This window comes from Terrapene carolina, unplaced genomic scaffold (assembly GCF_002925995.2).
Source record: "Terrapene carolina triunguis isolate 2854851 unplaced genomic scaffold, T_m_triunguis-2.0 Scaffold752, whole genome shotgun sequence".
Taxonomy (NCBI): Eukaryota; Metazoa; Chordata; order Testudines; family Emydidae; genus Terrapene; species Terrapene triunguis.
The window spans coordinates 717,293-730,669 of record NW_020665103.1 but is presented as its reverse complement, the minus strand read 5'-3'; the positions used below and the strand labels follow the sequence as shown (position 1 = coordinate 730,669).

Sequence of the window (13,377 nt, the reverse complement as noted above, 5' to 3'; positions counted from 1 at the left end):
ACACTGACACACAGAGCAATACACACACAGCAATGCACACACTGACAAACACACACAAATAACAACACACATTGGCACAGAGATGGCAATACGCAGCCACGCTGGTGCACACATAAACACACATAAACACACATTCCCACAGAGAGACAGAGCGCACTAGCCACACACACTGGGCATGGATCTGGCAATACACACTCAGGCAGCAACGCACACACAGAGTAATGCACAGACATTTGCACTCACACACACAGATCTGGCACTACACATAGACATGCTGGCACAGACACAATGACACACACAGTGACCACAATACACAGAGACACCGGCAGTGATTGTGTCAGTGTGTGCACATGAGTGTGCGAGACAGCAACACACACACATTTGCTGATACAGATAGAGCCAGCGCTCCCTAGAGGGGAAAGACCCCCATCCCATCTCCCTCACTCCCCCTGCCAGCCAGTCGCCCTGCCCTGGGGCCAGAACAGCGCCCCCTAGAGGGGAAAGCCGCCCCCCTCGACCCAACCCTGTCATTCCTCATTAGCAGCACCCAGCGCCAGGCATCCAGCGGGGATGTTGTAACACGCTAGACGGTGCCAGGGCCGATTTCGTAATCAGTCCTGGAGGGTGACAAAGGTCGCAGGGGTGTCTGGTTCAGGACATTCCATCCCGACAGCTCCCCACGCGTTCCTTGAATTCTTCCGACCGACTGACACACACAAGCGGCTTTCAGACGTGACCAGCCCTCGCCAACCAGTTTGGAGGGGACCCCTGCCTGGGACCGTTGCCCTGCTCTGGGGAGATTCCCCCCGCCTCCCCGTGACCTGACATCCCGATATTATTAGGACTGTCCCGATATTAGGGGCTTTGTCTTATATACACAACTTCCCCCCCCCCCCCCCCCCCAAAAAAAGTGTCCCGATTTGTCACATTTGCTATCTGGTCTGCTCCCCCTCCCCCGCCATCTGTGGCTTTACACCCAGTTTGCATCACGGAGCTACCCGAAGTCTGATCCCAGCTCAGTAAAGTAGTAGAGTGACAAATCAGACCCCGCCCCAAGACCAAGGCCCTCTGGCTATCGCCCCGCTCCAGAAGGAGTGCACATCCTTCCCATGGCTTGCCTGTTTGCCATCAGGATGGGAGTCACAGGAGCCATGCCAGGTCATACGTGAGAGCAGGGTCATGTCTGCAGGGCCGCCCAGAGGGGGGAGGCAAGTGGGGCAATTTGCCCCAGGCCCCGGGCCCCACAGGGTCTCCCACGAGAATATAGTATTCTATGGTATTTCAACTTTTTTTTTATGGAAGGGGCCCCCGAAATTGCTTTGCCCCAGGCCCCCTGAATCCTCTGGGCGGCCCTGCATGGCTGCTGCAGAGCGGGTTGAAAACGGGGGTGGGGCAAAGGGGGGGCTGTTTGCCACACAGGAGGGAAATGTCTGATTTCATCGAAACGTCTAAATTGAAAACCCAAATGCAGACCGTCGTTTAGCTTTTCAGCAACTACAAAAAATTTTTAGGGGACTAAAAAGTTGTGGGGTTTTGTTGTTGTTGGTTTTTTTGGGGGGGTTAATTTGTTGGCTTTTGTGTGTGATGAAAACAAAAGGTTTGGGGGCCAAGGTCTTTCAGCCAAGGTCTGTGCAGTGCCAAGCCCAACGGGGGCCCTGATCTCGGTCAGGGTCCGTGCAGTGCCCTGAGGACAGAACCCCCAGTCCTGACTCTCAGCCCCCCAACCACTAGACCCCACTCCCCATGCATAGCCCGGGCTAAGCGCTACTGTAACACACATAACACTAGACCGGGGTAGTCAGTAGGCGGACTGTGGGCCAAATCCAGACCGTCAGATGCTTTAGAACGGATGGCAAAATCTTTTTATTTACCATTAGTACCATTTTTGTTGTTATTTTTGTATTATTTTCTCTGGAGCCTGGCCCTTGCCTGTACCTTGATCAAAAAATTTGGACCTTGACAAAGAATAATGAACTATCCACGCACTGGACCCTAAACACTGAAGGTACGTAAATTACCCCAAGTCTCCTTCTAACAATAGCAGGCCTGGGGCCATCTGGCCCCGTTCCCACTTAAGCATCAGGTGGCTTTTATTCTCTTCAGCCTCCTTCCCCGCCCAGCGCCATCTTCCTTAAGGGTCCAGAGGAAATCAATGGAGCCCTAAAGGAACCGGAAAGATGGGTCCGACAGACTGGGACAGCCCTGGCTGCGGCCACAGGGCCGTGTCTCCGGCTCGGGACCGCGCGTCCATCCTGGCTTCGCCTCCCGGGCTGCCAGGTGTCCCACTCCCCAGACGCTCATGCGGTTCAGGGAGTAATTATGCTGATTAATAATAATAACACCTTGCGCTGCTATGGGACCTTTTAATCTTGGGATCGCCCATAGTTTTACAAATGCTCATTAAGCCAATTAGCACGGTGCAGCCCTACCAGGGAGGAAGGGGCTCAGGATGGGGAAGCTGAGATGTTAATTGAATGACAGCTTTGGGAGTATGACCCAGGAGTCCTGCCTCCTAGCCCCTCCCACCCCACCCCACCCCTGCTCTAACCCATTAGACTCCCCTCCCCTCCCAGAGCTAGATAGAGAGCTGAGTAGTCCTGGTTCCCAGCCCTGCCCCTGACCCCTGCACTAACCAGTAGATCCCACTCCCCTCCCAGCGCTGGAGATAGAACTCTACTCAAGATTTCCCTGTTTACGTATCCTAGGATCACATTACCCCTTTTCGCCATAGTGTCGCACCGGGAACTTGTGTTCAACTGGTTATCCACCATGACCCTTTCATCTTTTTCAGTCCTTGCTTCCCGGGTTAGAGTCCCCCACCCTGTAAGTACGGCCTGCATCCCTGTTTCTAGATGTTTACATTTAACTGTATTAAAATAGATATTGTTTGCTTGGGCCCAGTCTACCAAATCGCTCCGTGTCAGTGACCTCTCCTCTTCGTTATTTACCACACCCCCAATGTTTGTGTCATCTGTAAACCTGATCCATGATGATTTTATGTTTTCTTCCAGGTCGTTGATAAAAGTCTTAAATTATAGTAGGCCCAAGAACCAATCCCAGCGGGACCCCATTGGAAACACCCCCGCGCAATGATCATTCCGTTTTCAGTTACGTCTGGGGATGTGGGTTCAATTCCTGCTCTGCCACAGATGACCTTGGGCAAGTCACTTAAGCCTCTCCGTTTCACTTCTGGATAATGGCACTGCCCGACCTCCCAGGGGTGCTCAGATAGCAGGAAAAGGGAGTACATCAGAGACCCGGAGAATGGGGCAGCACTGTGTTGTATAACGGGGCGAAGGCCTCGCATCTCTCAGAGCCTCGTAGAACAGCTCCACGGAGGATTTCCCTCGCTCTGAGAGTCGCACAGGATGGCCCAGAACGTCCGGGTTCCTCTCCACTTCGCTGACCCTGGCCCAGACTTTATTCACCAGGTACCGGGCCTCGCCATTCCTGTCAGAGTAACGGTTCAATGCCAGGCCAATTGTTCTGACATACTTCCGAACGGTTCTGTAGGTGGAGGAGGGAGAAACGGGGGCGGTGGGTACACCAGACAGAATTTCCAGTGTAAGACATTGTCAAAAACACACTTGTGCTGCATCCCTCTCCGCTAGTGATGGCAACACATACAGGATAATGGCCTATTACTACTACCGCCTAACGGAGCCCAGCCTTTAGCTGGAGTGGCAGAGGTCGGTGCCGCATTGCTAATGATCGTAGGTTCAAACCACGTTGATAACCCATGCTGTGGGATTTCTTATAAAAGGAATCTCTCATATGCTGATCAGAGCTCATCAGAACTGACCCAAACCCAGAGCCCAACTTGGGCCGTGGTTGGGGGGGGGGGATTTCCGTCCCAAATTCGGTCATCTCTGTGATACACTGGTGAATACATGTGAAAGCGACGCCCCCTAGTGGCTGCAATGCATAATGCAATAGAAGGGGCTGGCTGATGAATAAAGCTGGGTGGGAACCCAATTTTCCGTTTCAGGGGAAATGCCGCGATTTTGAAATTTGTTTCTGTTCTGAAATGAAAACAAACAAAAAAAGTTCAACATTTCCTGCCGAATGGAAAAATTGTTTCAGGCCAATAAAAACATTCTGTTCATTTATATTATATATTAATTATAATTATATTATATTAACATAAGCACAGCCATACTGGGTCAGACCAAAGGTCCATCTAGCCCAGTATCCTGTCTTCTGACAGTGGCCAATGCCAGGTTCCCCAGAGGGAATGAACACAACAGGGAATCATCCAGTGATCCATCCCCTGTCACCCATTCCCAGCTTCTGGCAAACAGAGGCTAGGGACACCATCCCTGCCCATCCTGACTAATAGCCATCGATGGACCTATCTCCATGAACTAATCTAGTTCTTTTTTGAACCCTGTTATAGTCTTGGCCTTCACAACATCCTCTGGCAAAGAGTTCCACAGGTTGACAGTGCGCTGTGTGAAGAAATACTGCCTTTTGTTTGTTTTAAACCTGTTTTAAAACACAGGATCTTGACAAAGGGGAGAACTGGCCTAAAATCAGCAAGATTAAATTCAATAAAGACAAGTGCAAAATGCTACGCTTAGGAAGGAAAAATCAAATGCACAGGTACAAAGTGGGGGACTAGCTGGCTAGGCAACTGTACTGCTGAAAAGGAGGTGGGGTTCTAGTGGATCGCAAATTCAATATGAGCCAACAATGTGACGGCAGCTGTGAGGAAGGCTAATATCCTTCTGGGGTGTATTAACCGGAGTGTCGTACGTAAGACATGGGAGGTCGTTGTCCTGCTCTGCTCCACATTGGGGAGGCCTCCGCTGGAATCCGGTGTCAAGTTCTGGGCACTGTGCTTTAAGAAAGATGTGGACAAATTGGAGAGGATCCAGAAGAGAGCAACAAACAGGATCAGAGGTTTAGAAAACCTGCCCTAGAAGGAAAGGTTAAAAAAAACCTGGGCATGTTTACAGCCTTTCAATGCAGGGGTTCTCAACCTTTTCCTTTCTGGCTTCGGCTTCAGCCCAGGTGGCGGGGCTCAGGGCCCCGAGTTTCAGCCCCGAGGCAGGGCCAGATTCACCTTTTGTGGGCCCAGCGCCAAATATATTTGTGGTTCCCCTTGGGGACAATGGAGCTGGCACAGACAGGTCAGTCTCCAGAATGAGGGGCCGGCCGGTAGCAATGGGGCATGGCATGGCGGGGGCATCCCTGCTCCGCCCAACCTAGTGTGAGGACAAACTGGCAGTTGCCAGATGCACAGTGGGCCGCCTGGCCCTGTGCTACCAGCGCGCCCTTGCCCTTGGAGGTGGGCCCATGCTATGCCACACAGCCCCCACCCCTGCCCAACAGCGGCCCTGCAACTCCCTATGGCCAGAGCCCCCCCCAGACCCACTATGCCCAGCATCGCCCTCAGACCCTCTCACAAATTCACAGCACCCTGCACTACACCACCCCTGCCCAGCGCCCCTCTGCCCACTGCCTCACCACAACTGCCCAGCACCCTCCACAGAACCCCCACTCCCTAGTGCCCCGACACACACAGATCTTCCCCACTCCCTCATACCCCAGCACCCCCACACACAGGCCCCCCAGAGACCCCCTCCCCCACGCCCTGCCTCCCGGCCGCACTCACTGGCCCTGCTGGGAGGTGACTGTGGCTGCCAGGTTAAGCCGGCAGTGCAGCCAGGGCTGGTCCTGGGGCCAGGAATCGCTCCAGCCCCTCAAGAGTGGTGAGATCAGCCAGGCCAGGGCCTGCCCCAGCCGGGCTTCCTCAGGACCCACTTGCCTGGAGCAGCCCAGCCAAGCCCTCCACACTGCCCCCCTCCAACTGACCGAGCCTGACCAGGCTTCTGCACCAGTCCCAGGTGGCTCAGCTACAGGGAGACAGGTGGGGCCACACAGGTGGTGGGAAGCAGAGACTGCCCGGAGCCGGAGATGCGCTGGGGTCCGGCCAGGGAGCAGAGAGGAGCCGGCGAGTGGGGCCAGGGAGCGGAGAGGAGCCCTTGGCTGGCCGGTCGAGAGGAGTAAGTGGGGGTGGGGGAGGGAGCAAGCGGGCTGGCAGGGTCTCGGGGCCCAGTGCAAGCAGAGCAGGCTGGGACCCCTTCTGAGCATGGGCCTGGCTCCATGGCACCACTGGTGCCATTGTAAACCCGGTACTGGCCCCAGGCGGTGGGGTTTCAGCTCTCTGCCCTGGGCCCCAGCGAATCTAATGCCAGCCCTGCTTGGTGGCCCCCCGGAAACCTGCTCACAGCCCCGCAAGCAGGCCCCGGGCCCCTGGTTGAGAACCACTGTTCCAGTGTATTAAGGGCTGACTTCTCCCGGCCCTGCGTTTCTCTGACGCTATAAGCTCCGAGCGAGCCCGGGCGGGCGTCTCCGGAGGCGGGAACCTCTGGGCGGGCGGAGAAGCCCTCGAACGAGACCCCAAAGTGGGCCCGAAGATTTGCCGGCGTGTCGCAGCTCTCGGACCTCTCTTCGCCCGGGCTGTGGCCGGGACCCCAGGGGGAGCGACTGCCCTTTCCCCCGATGGCTCTCCGCGGCCGGGGGGGCGACGGGGCCCCGGGGGAGGCCGCGGTGTGGGATGCCCCGACCCTTCCAGGATGGCCCTGGAGTCTCCAGGAATTAAAGATTGGTGGCTCATGAAAGATCACGTCGTGTGGTGAAAGCGCCAGGCACTGGGCTCCTGCCTGGCTGGCAGCTCTGTCCCCGGGGTGGGGAGCCTGGGGATGGGGGCGGGGGGGTCCCCCCTTGGCTGGCGGGGGGGGGTCCCCCCTTGGCTGTCCCCACTAGAGGGCCCTACTTAATGCACGGGCTGCAGCGTTTCTTCCTTGCACTCGCTGCTACCTCCGGGGGTTGAGTTTCCTGGGCGAGACGGATGCAGCCGCAGTTCCGGGAGCCAGCCGGGGGTTGAGCCGCTGCTGACCGGGGGAGCGACCTGGATCCGAGCCCCCTCCGCGCCCAGCCCTTGGCGGGGGACGGCCTCCTCCGGGGGCTGGAACCAGCCCCGGGCTCTGCGCACACCAGCCCCTGAGCCGGAGCCTGCAGGTGATGGGGAGACCCGGGGGAAGCGCTGGGGCCGGGCAGGAAAGGGGGTGGGAGCAAACCCGCCCAGGAATCAGAGGCCAAGTCTCCCAGGCAGAGGGGGAAGGAGACAGAAAAGGGGGGGCGGAGTCAGAAAGGGGGCAAGAGTCTCCCAGCCCCCACCCACCCAATCTGCCCCGATCCATTGGCATCACCCCAGGGAGACTTGACTTTCCTGGGGACAAGCTGTGGAGCTGAGAGAGGAAAAGCCAGTTCCTGCCCAATCTGGGGGGAGAGGACCCGCCACTTAGAGGGGACAGTGTCAGGGAAAATCCCCCCTCCCAAACAGCCCCTTTCCTAGCATTTGGCTCGGAGACACTGTTCCTTGGCACGGGGTCCCAGTGGGTTTAGTCCTGCTGGGAGGGGCCAGGTCTGCACTGGAAGAAAGAGACCCGGCGTTGTCAGAATCAGAATCATAGAATATCAGGGTTGGAAAGGACCTCAGGAGGTCATCTAGTCCAATCCCCAGACACATTTTTACTCCAGTTCCCTAAATGGCCCCCTCAAGGATTGAACTCATAACCCTGGATTTAGCAGGCCAATGCTCAAGCCACTGAGCTATCCCTCCATGGGGGGGTGTCTTAAAAACATCCAGCAAGGAACAGACAAGGAATTGCCAGGCTGAGCAGGGGCCTTTCTGGTGGCATCAGCCGCTCCAGAAAACTGCCTAGCGCAGTGGGTTCTCGACCCTTTTCTTCATTTGAGGATCCCTACAAAATTTCAAATACAGGTGTGGATCCCTTTGGAAATCTTAGACCTGCGGACCCCAGGGGGTCTGCGGAGCACAGGTTGAGAACCAGTGGCCTATGGTAACGACAACCTTTCGCGGACTCCTTAAACATAGTCTGCGAAGCCCCAGGGATCTCCGGACCACCAGCTGAAAACTACTGGCCTAGCAGACAATGGTGGATTCAGATCCCTCCCTAACCCTCTTAGCCAGGGGTTAGTGTAAGTCCTGAAGCATTCAGAGTTCGATCCCTTCCCAACCATTGGCTTATGTCGGTCATCCTTCCACACTGTATAAAAATGTCCATATAATATTACAAGGATTGAAGTCTGGACGGCTGGATCTGACGGCGTAAACCTAAAGACCCAGTTTCTGTAGCTCATAATCTGTGGCGGACACGGTGAAGCTAGTAAGGGGGATGGGGCAAAATCACTTGTTGTTAGCCTGCAATATATACTGTTTGAGGCTTTGGCTGTTGCACAGTGCAGTCACTAGAGGAAGACAAAAACGCACATTCTGTTAGCCTGGGGTACACTGGGGCATTGGCTGTTGCACAGTGCAGTCACTAGAGGGAGACAAAAACGCGCATGCTGTTAGCCTGGGGTACACTGGGGCACTGGCTGTTGCACGGTGCAGCCACTAGAGGGAGACAGAAACCCCACCTCATGTTCTCCTGGGTTAGACATCCCAGAGTCGGAGGATGGGAACAGAGTAGTTCCAAAAAAATGTCCAAGAGAACGTTTTCCCACCAGAAAATGCCATTTCTTCAACATCAAAACATTCTGCAGGAACGTGTCGATTTCTGCAAAAATTTCATTTCAAAAGGACTGAATTTTTCCCCAAGTTTATTTTGTTCTATTATAAAGTACAATAGAACGTACCGTTTTAAAAAGCCCACATCAAAATGAAACATTGCAGTTTTATTGAAATAAAAACATTTTGGTTGCCCCGACAGAGGGCGATTTTTGTTTGTTTGTTTTTTAACAGGCCATTTGGACATTTTTCTCCTTGCGGAATGAAAGCCAATTTCAAAATCCCAGGATTTCTCTTGAAACGGAAATTCTGGTGGCCACCTGGCGCGAGTGGGGACGGAGCCCTAGTCCCCCCCAAAACTGGGGCATTGCTGATTTCAGGAACCGCCGCCAGATTCCAGAGCAGAGCAACCAGCCTGCCACCCTGTGCTGGTGGGATTTTCCAGGGAGCAGCTGGTACTGAGTGGGGGATGCTTATTTTTTTCCCCAGGAGCTGGTGGCTTTCCATGAGGAGTCTGCGCCTCTCTGCAGGGTGCAGTGGGCTGGCGGAGAGCCCTCCGCAGGGACGCCATGCAGGAGAATTATGAGACGCTGATATCTCTGGGTAAGGATTCACTCTCCCTCGCTTAGTGGTTTGTCTGATAGGCCTGAAGGAACGTGAGCGCCTTGGATTTTTGCAGGGAGAAGCTCAGCCCCTAGAGATCTCATGAGAGACAGAGAGAGAGAGACCGTTTTCCACACCACACACCCGTCTTCTCCCCGAGGGACATTCAGAAACAGCCAAGTTGCTAACCTCCCTAGAGACTTCAGTGGGGGCAGAAGGGCTGTAGATACTTCTCCTTCACAGTGGCTAGTAGGTTTGCACCTCTGGCTAGCAAGTATCTGCTCAGTTTTTCCCAGCCCTGCCTCGTTACAGATTTCCCCTTGTCTCTGCACCTGGAGAATCCAAGCCAGAGATCTTTCCCCTGCGGAGTTCTTTTAGGGTGTGTCTACACTGCTCATTAAGCCTGGGCTCTGACTCTGGTTTCAGCCCAAGCCCCTCTTCTGTCTGCACACAAATCATTCTGACTCGGGTCGGCGAGCACTCAGGACTTAGCTGGGTGAGAGGCCGAGTCCCGCTGTGGCTCAGGTCCAAGCCCTGTTGTTTTGCAGTGTGGACACAGCTCAAGCTGCAAACCCGAGTGCAGTGTGGACGCGTTGCCCTGGCTGTGAGACCCGGGGCTAGCAGTTATAAGCGCAGATTTACAATGTAGTGCAGACGCTCAAGCACGGACTTGGAAACACCCTGTTCACAAGCCAGGGTCCAGACTGACGGTGTAATGTAGACATGCCGTGAGCTCTTGCTGTTTGAGCAAGCCTGGTGCAGTGGTGAGGGTCTTTGCTTCGGGTGGGGGAGACCAGCCTTCGATTCCCTGCTCTGCCACGGACTCTGTGTGTGTGATCTTGGGTAAGTCACTTAGGGAACATCTACACGGCCAATGACAGCCCGCCCCCATCCCTTAGCTTCAGAGCCCGAGCTCCGACCTGAATGTCTACATGGCTATTTTCAGCGCCGGAGCGGAGTCTGTCAGCCCGGGCTCTGGGACTCAGTGCCGCAGACTGCCGCTTGCTGTGTAGACGCACCCTTAGTGTTTCTGGGCCTCAGATTCTGGTTTGTAACATGGGGATAACAGCTCTGCCGTATATTTAGGGCCCTACCAAATTCACGGCCATGAAAAACGTGTCACGAACCATGACATCTGGCCTTTTGTGTGCTTTTACTCTGTCCTATAGGGTAAAAGTATACAAAAGTACACAACGTTTCTCAAACTGGGGGTCCCAACCCAAAAGGGGGTCGAAAAGCTATTGTAGGGGGGTCACGGTATTGCCACCCTTACTTCTGTGCTGCTGCTGGCGGCAGCGCTGCCTTCAGAGCTGGGCACCCGGCCAGCAGCTGCTGCTCTCTGGCCGCCCAGCTCTGAAAGCAGCACAGAAGTAAGGGTGGCAATACCGTGACCCCCGTACAATAGATATCTGACCCCCTTTTGGGTTGGGACCCTGAGTTTGAGAAACGCTGAGTCTTAAGGGCTTTGCGTGTTTATATTTTGCCGTTTTTAAATACCTATTCATGTTTTGTTACAGCACCGTGAAATTTAAGATTTAAATATCTGAAGCCGTGACATTCAAGATTTTAAAAATGCTATGGCCGTGAAATGTACAAAAATGGACCGTGAATTTGGCAGGGCTCTACCTATATAGAGGACAATATGTTATAGATAGGATTCGACTGCTATTGGTGAATGTCGGGAAACATCAATTTCATCGCACATGCACAAAGCAAGGAAAAACTATTTCATAAGAACATAAGAATGGCCATACTGGGTCAGACCAAAGGTCCATCTAGCCCAGTATCCTGTCTTCTGACAGTGGCCAGTGCCAGGTGCCCCAGAGGGAATGAACAGAACAGGGAATCATCAAGTGAGCCATCCCATTTCCAACTTCTGGCAAACAGTATTTCCAGTGATAATTGTCAAAATTCATGGCTGGACAAAGCAAGGAAAATGCTGCTGGAGAATTTAGTAGAGTTTGATTTAAGGCAATTTACTTTGTTAAATTCCTAGGCCAGACGGGACCATTGTATCCATTTTGTCTGACCTCCTGCCTAATACAGGCCAGAGAACTGCCCCGAAATAATTCCTAGAGCAAGATCTGATGTGAGGTTGACCAGTTGTGTGTTAACCATTATAAAGCTTTAACTTTCTGAATCGCAACGTCTACTGTCATTAGAGAATTATTCTCGGGGGTCGCCCCCCATAATTTCCCACAACCGTGAGCACTGAAATTGATGATAATTTTAAAAAATGCTTAAAAATAAACATGGATGTTCTCCATCCAAATGATACCGAAATAAAAATTGAATTCTCCCAAAGCCTAATTAGACACTGAAAGAAACTCAGATCCTGTGGCAATAGGGAGCCCCGTAAGGGAGATCTGAAGTCAGTGGAAAGTCAACGGTTATGGAGCAGATCTTGCACTCTTGATCTGTCTTCTTTCGCCTTGCGCTGCTTTTGCTAAGGGAAGGGGAGCTGGGCTGGTGGTTGTCCCAGGCAAGACCGTCCCGGCCTGCGGTGCGTCTAATCGCCGTCTCATCCGTTTCTTGTTAGCAGAAGAGATGGCCATCAGCATGCCGCGGATCACCGCGATGGCCGAATCCCACCGCAGGGAGCTGGTGTCGGGTAAGTCCCTGCGAGTTGGAGGCGACGAGAGATTTGCAAAAGCCGTTAGTGACTCGGGGGGGGGGGGGGGGGTCCTATTTGAGCCACCTCTCAAGGAGGCCTGGAAGCCCCGAGCAGAGGTGGATTAAATGTTTTGAAGGAACCTTTCTGTGGACGAAAACTACAGCGGCAGCGACCCCGAAGCGTTGTGCGAATTGGTGCCTGTTGCGGTCGAATAAAACTCTAAAAAAAATTCTGGAAAATTGAAGCGTTTCGACCTTTTCCCAAACGAAACCGTCCAATTTTCCGCTTCGAGAGGACATTTTGTTTCAAACGTCTCCTTTTCTTTAAGGGAACCGATGAGCCAGGAAAAACCGTTCCAGAACGGTCAAAATCCAAACACAACGGTTGGCAAAAGGAAATGTTGCGTCCGGGGTTTTTTACCTTTTTGGTTTCCCCAACATTTCAAAAAAAAAAAAAAAGGAAATCATTTTTGGTTCCACCCGGAACAATGTTTTTTCCCCCCTCAATTTCTTTGGAACATGCAGTGAACCAAAACATCTGTTATTCACCCAGCCGCCCTGTGCCCACCCAGGTCCCTTTAAGGGATGCCAGGTTGTGATTGTCTCAGAAATAGAATGACCAGTGGCTCTTGCTACTTGAAGCCAAGGGGATTTTGTACTGGATCTGTTGGCTGAGGGGCTTCCATGGGGAAGGCTTTCACCCAGCTGAATAATTCAGGCTGGAATTTCCAAAAACCCTGACGGATTCCTGTGTCCAGATCCCACAGGATTTGGGCCCACAATGATAATCCACGACCTTGGGCTTTGAAAGGGAGTTAGGGGAAAGATACTGAGTTTGTAGCATTTTCCCTTTGTGTCTTTCTGATCCGTCTACCTAGGTCAGGGTGTCAAATGCATGTCATGGAGATGGTCCAGCCCCTTTCTTAACCACGGACCATGTGCTGGAGTCAATTCATGTCTCTCCCTGTGTGTCTGTGCAGCGCCCGGCACAACAGGGCCCTGATCTCAGCTGGGGCAGGGACTGTCTCTCCCTGTGTGTCTGTGCAGCACCTGGCACAACGGGGCTCTGATCTCAACTGGGGCAGGGACTGTCTCTCCCTGTGTGTCTGTGCAGCACCTGGCACAACGGGGCTCTGATCTCAGCTGGGGCAGGGACTGTCTCTCCCTGTGTGCCTGTGCAGCGCCCGGCACAATGGGGCCCTGATCTCGGTTAGAGCCTCTATGTGCTACTGTAAAACAATCAACCCAGCCTGATTAGTATCCCATCAACACTTAATCTGTCCTCTTCTCTCCTCCTGCCAGCGGGATTTCCGATTTCTAAGCCTGACCTGCTCTCCTGGATGGAACGAGGGGAAGAACCGTGGGTCCCAGATCTCCAGGCCTCTGAGGACAGGGAGATCCCGAGAAGCAGCAGTCCAGGTGAGCAGGAGTAAAGCCCAGGAGAAAACCATATATAAGTGAAATATTTAGACTGTGAGCTTTTAGGGGCAGGGACTGTCTCTCGCTGTGTGTCTGTGCAGCACCTGGCACAATGGGGCCCTGATCTCAGCTGGGGCAGGGACTGTCTCTCTGTGTGTGTCTGTGCAGCGCCCGGCACAACGGGGCCCTGATCTCAGCTG

The 13,377-nt window shown here is 53.7% G+C and overlaps 1 protein-coding gene across 3 annotated transcripts in view; it reads left to right on the top strand.

Annotated features, from left to right (window-relative positions):
- The first annotated feature begins 6,949 nt into the window (after window positions 1-6,949).
- LOC112118980 (zinc finger protein 771-like) overlaps window positions 6,950-13,377 on the top strand; it is an 8,246-nt gene continuing 1,818 nt past the window's right edge. The window contains exons 1-4 of one of the 3 annotated variants that reach the window (XM_026660391.2): window positions 6,950-7,026; window positions 9,032-9,145; window positions 11,688-11,756; window positions 13,061-13,177. In XM_026660391.2, the coding sequence (XP_026516176.1) occupies window positions 9,112-9,145; window positions 11,688-11,756; window positions 13,061-13,177 (220 nt within the window). In that variant the 5' untranslated portion in view covers window positions 6,950-7,026; window positions 9,032-9,111. Of the gene's footprint in view, window positions 7,027-9,031; window positions 9,146-11,684; window positions 11,757-13,060; window positions 13,178-13,377 lie in introns of all 3 variants that reach the window. The other 2 variants (XM_026660389.2, XM_026660390.2) reach the window with 2 other exon arrangements.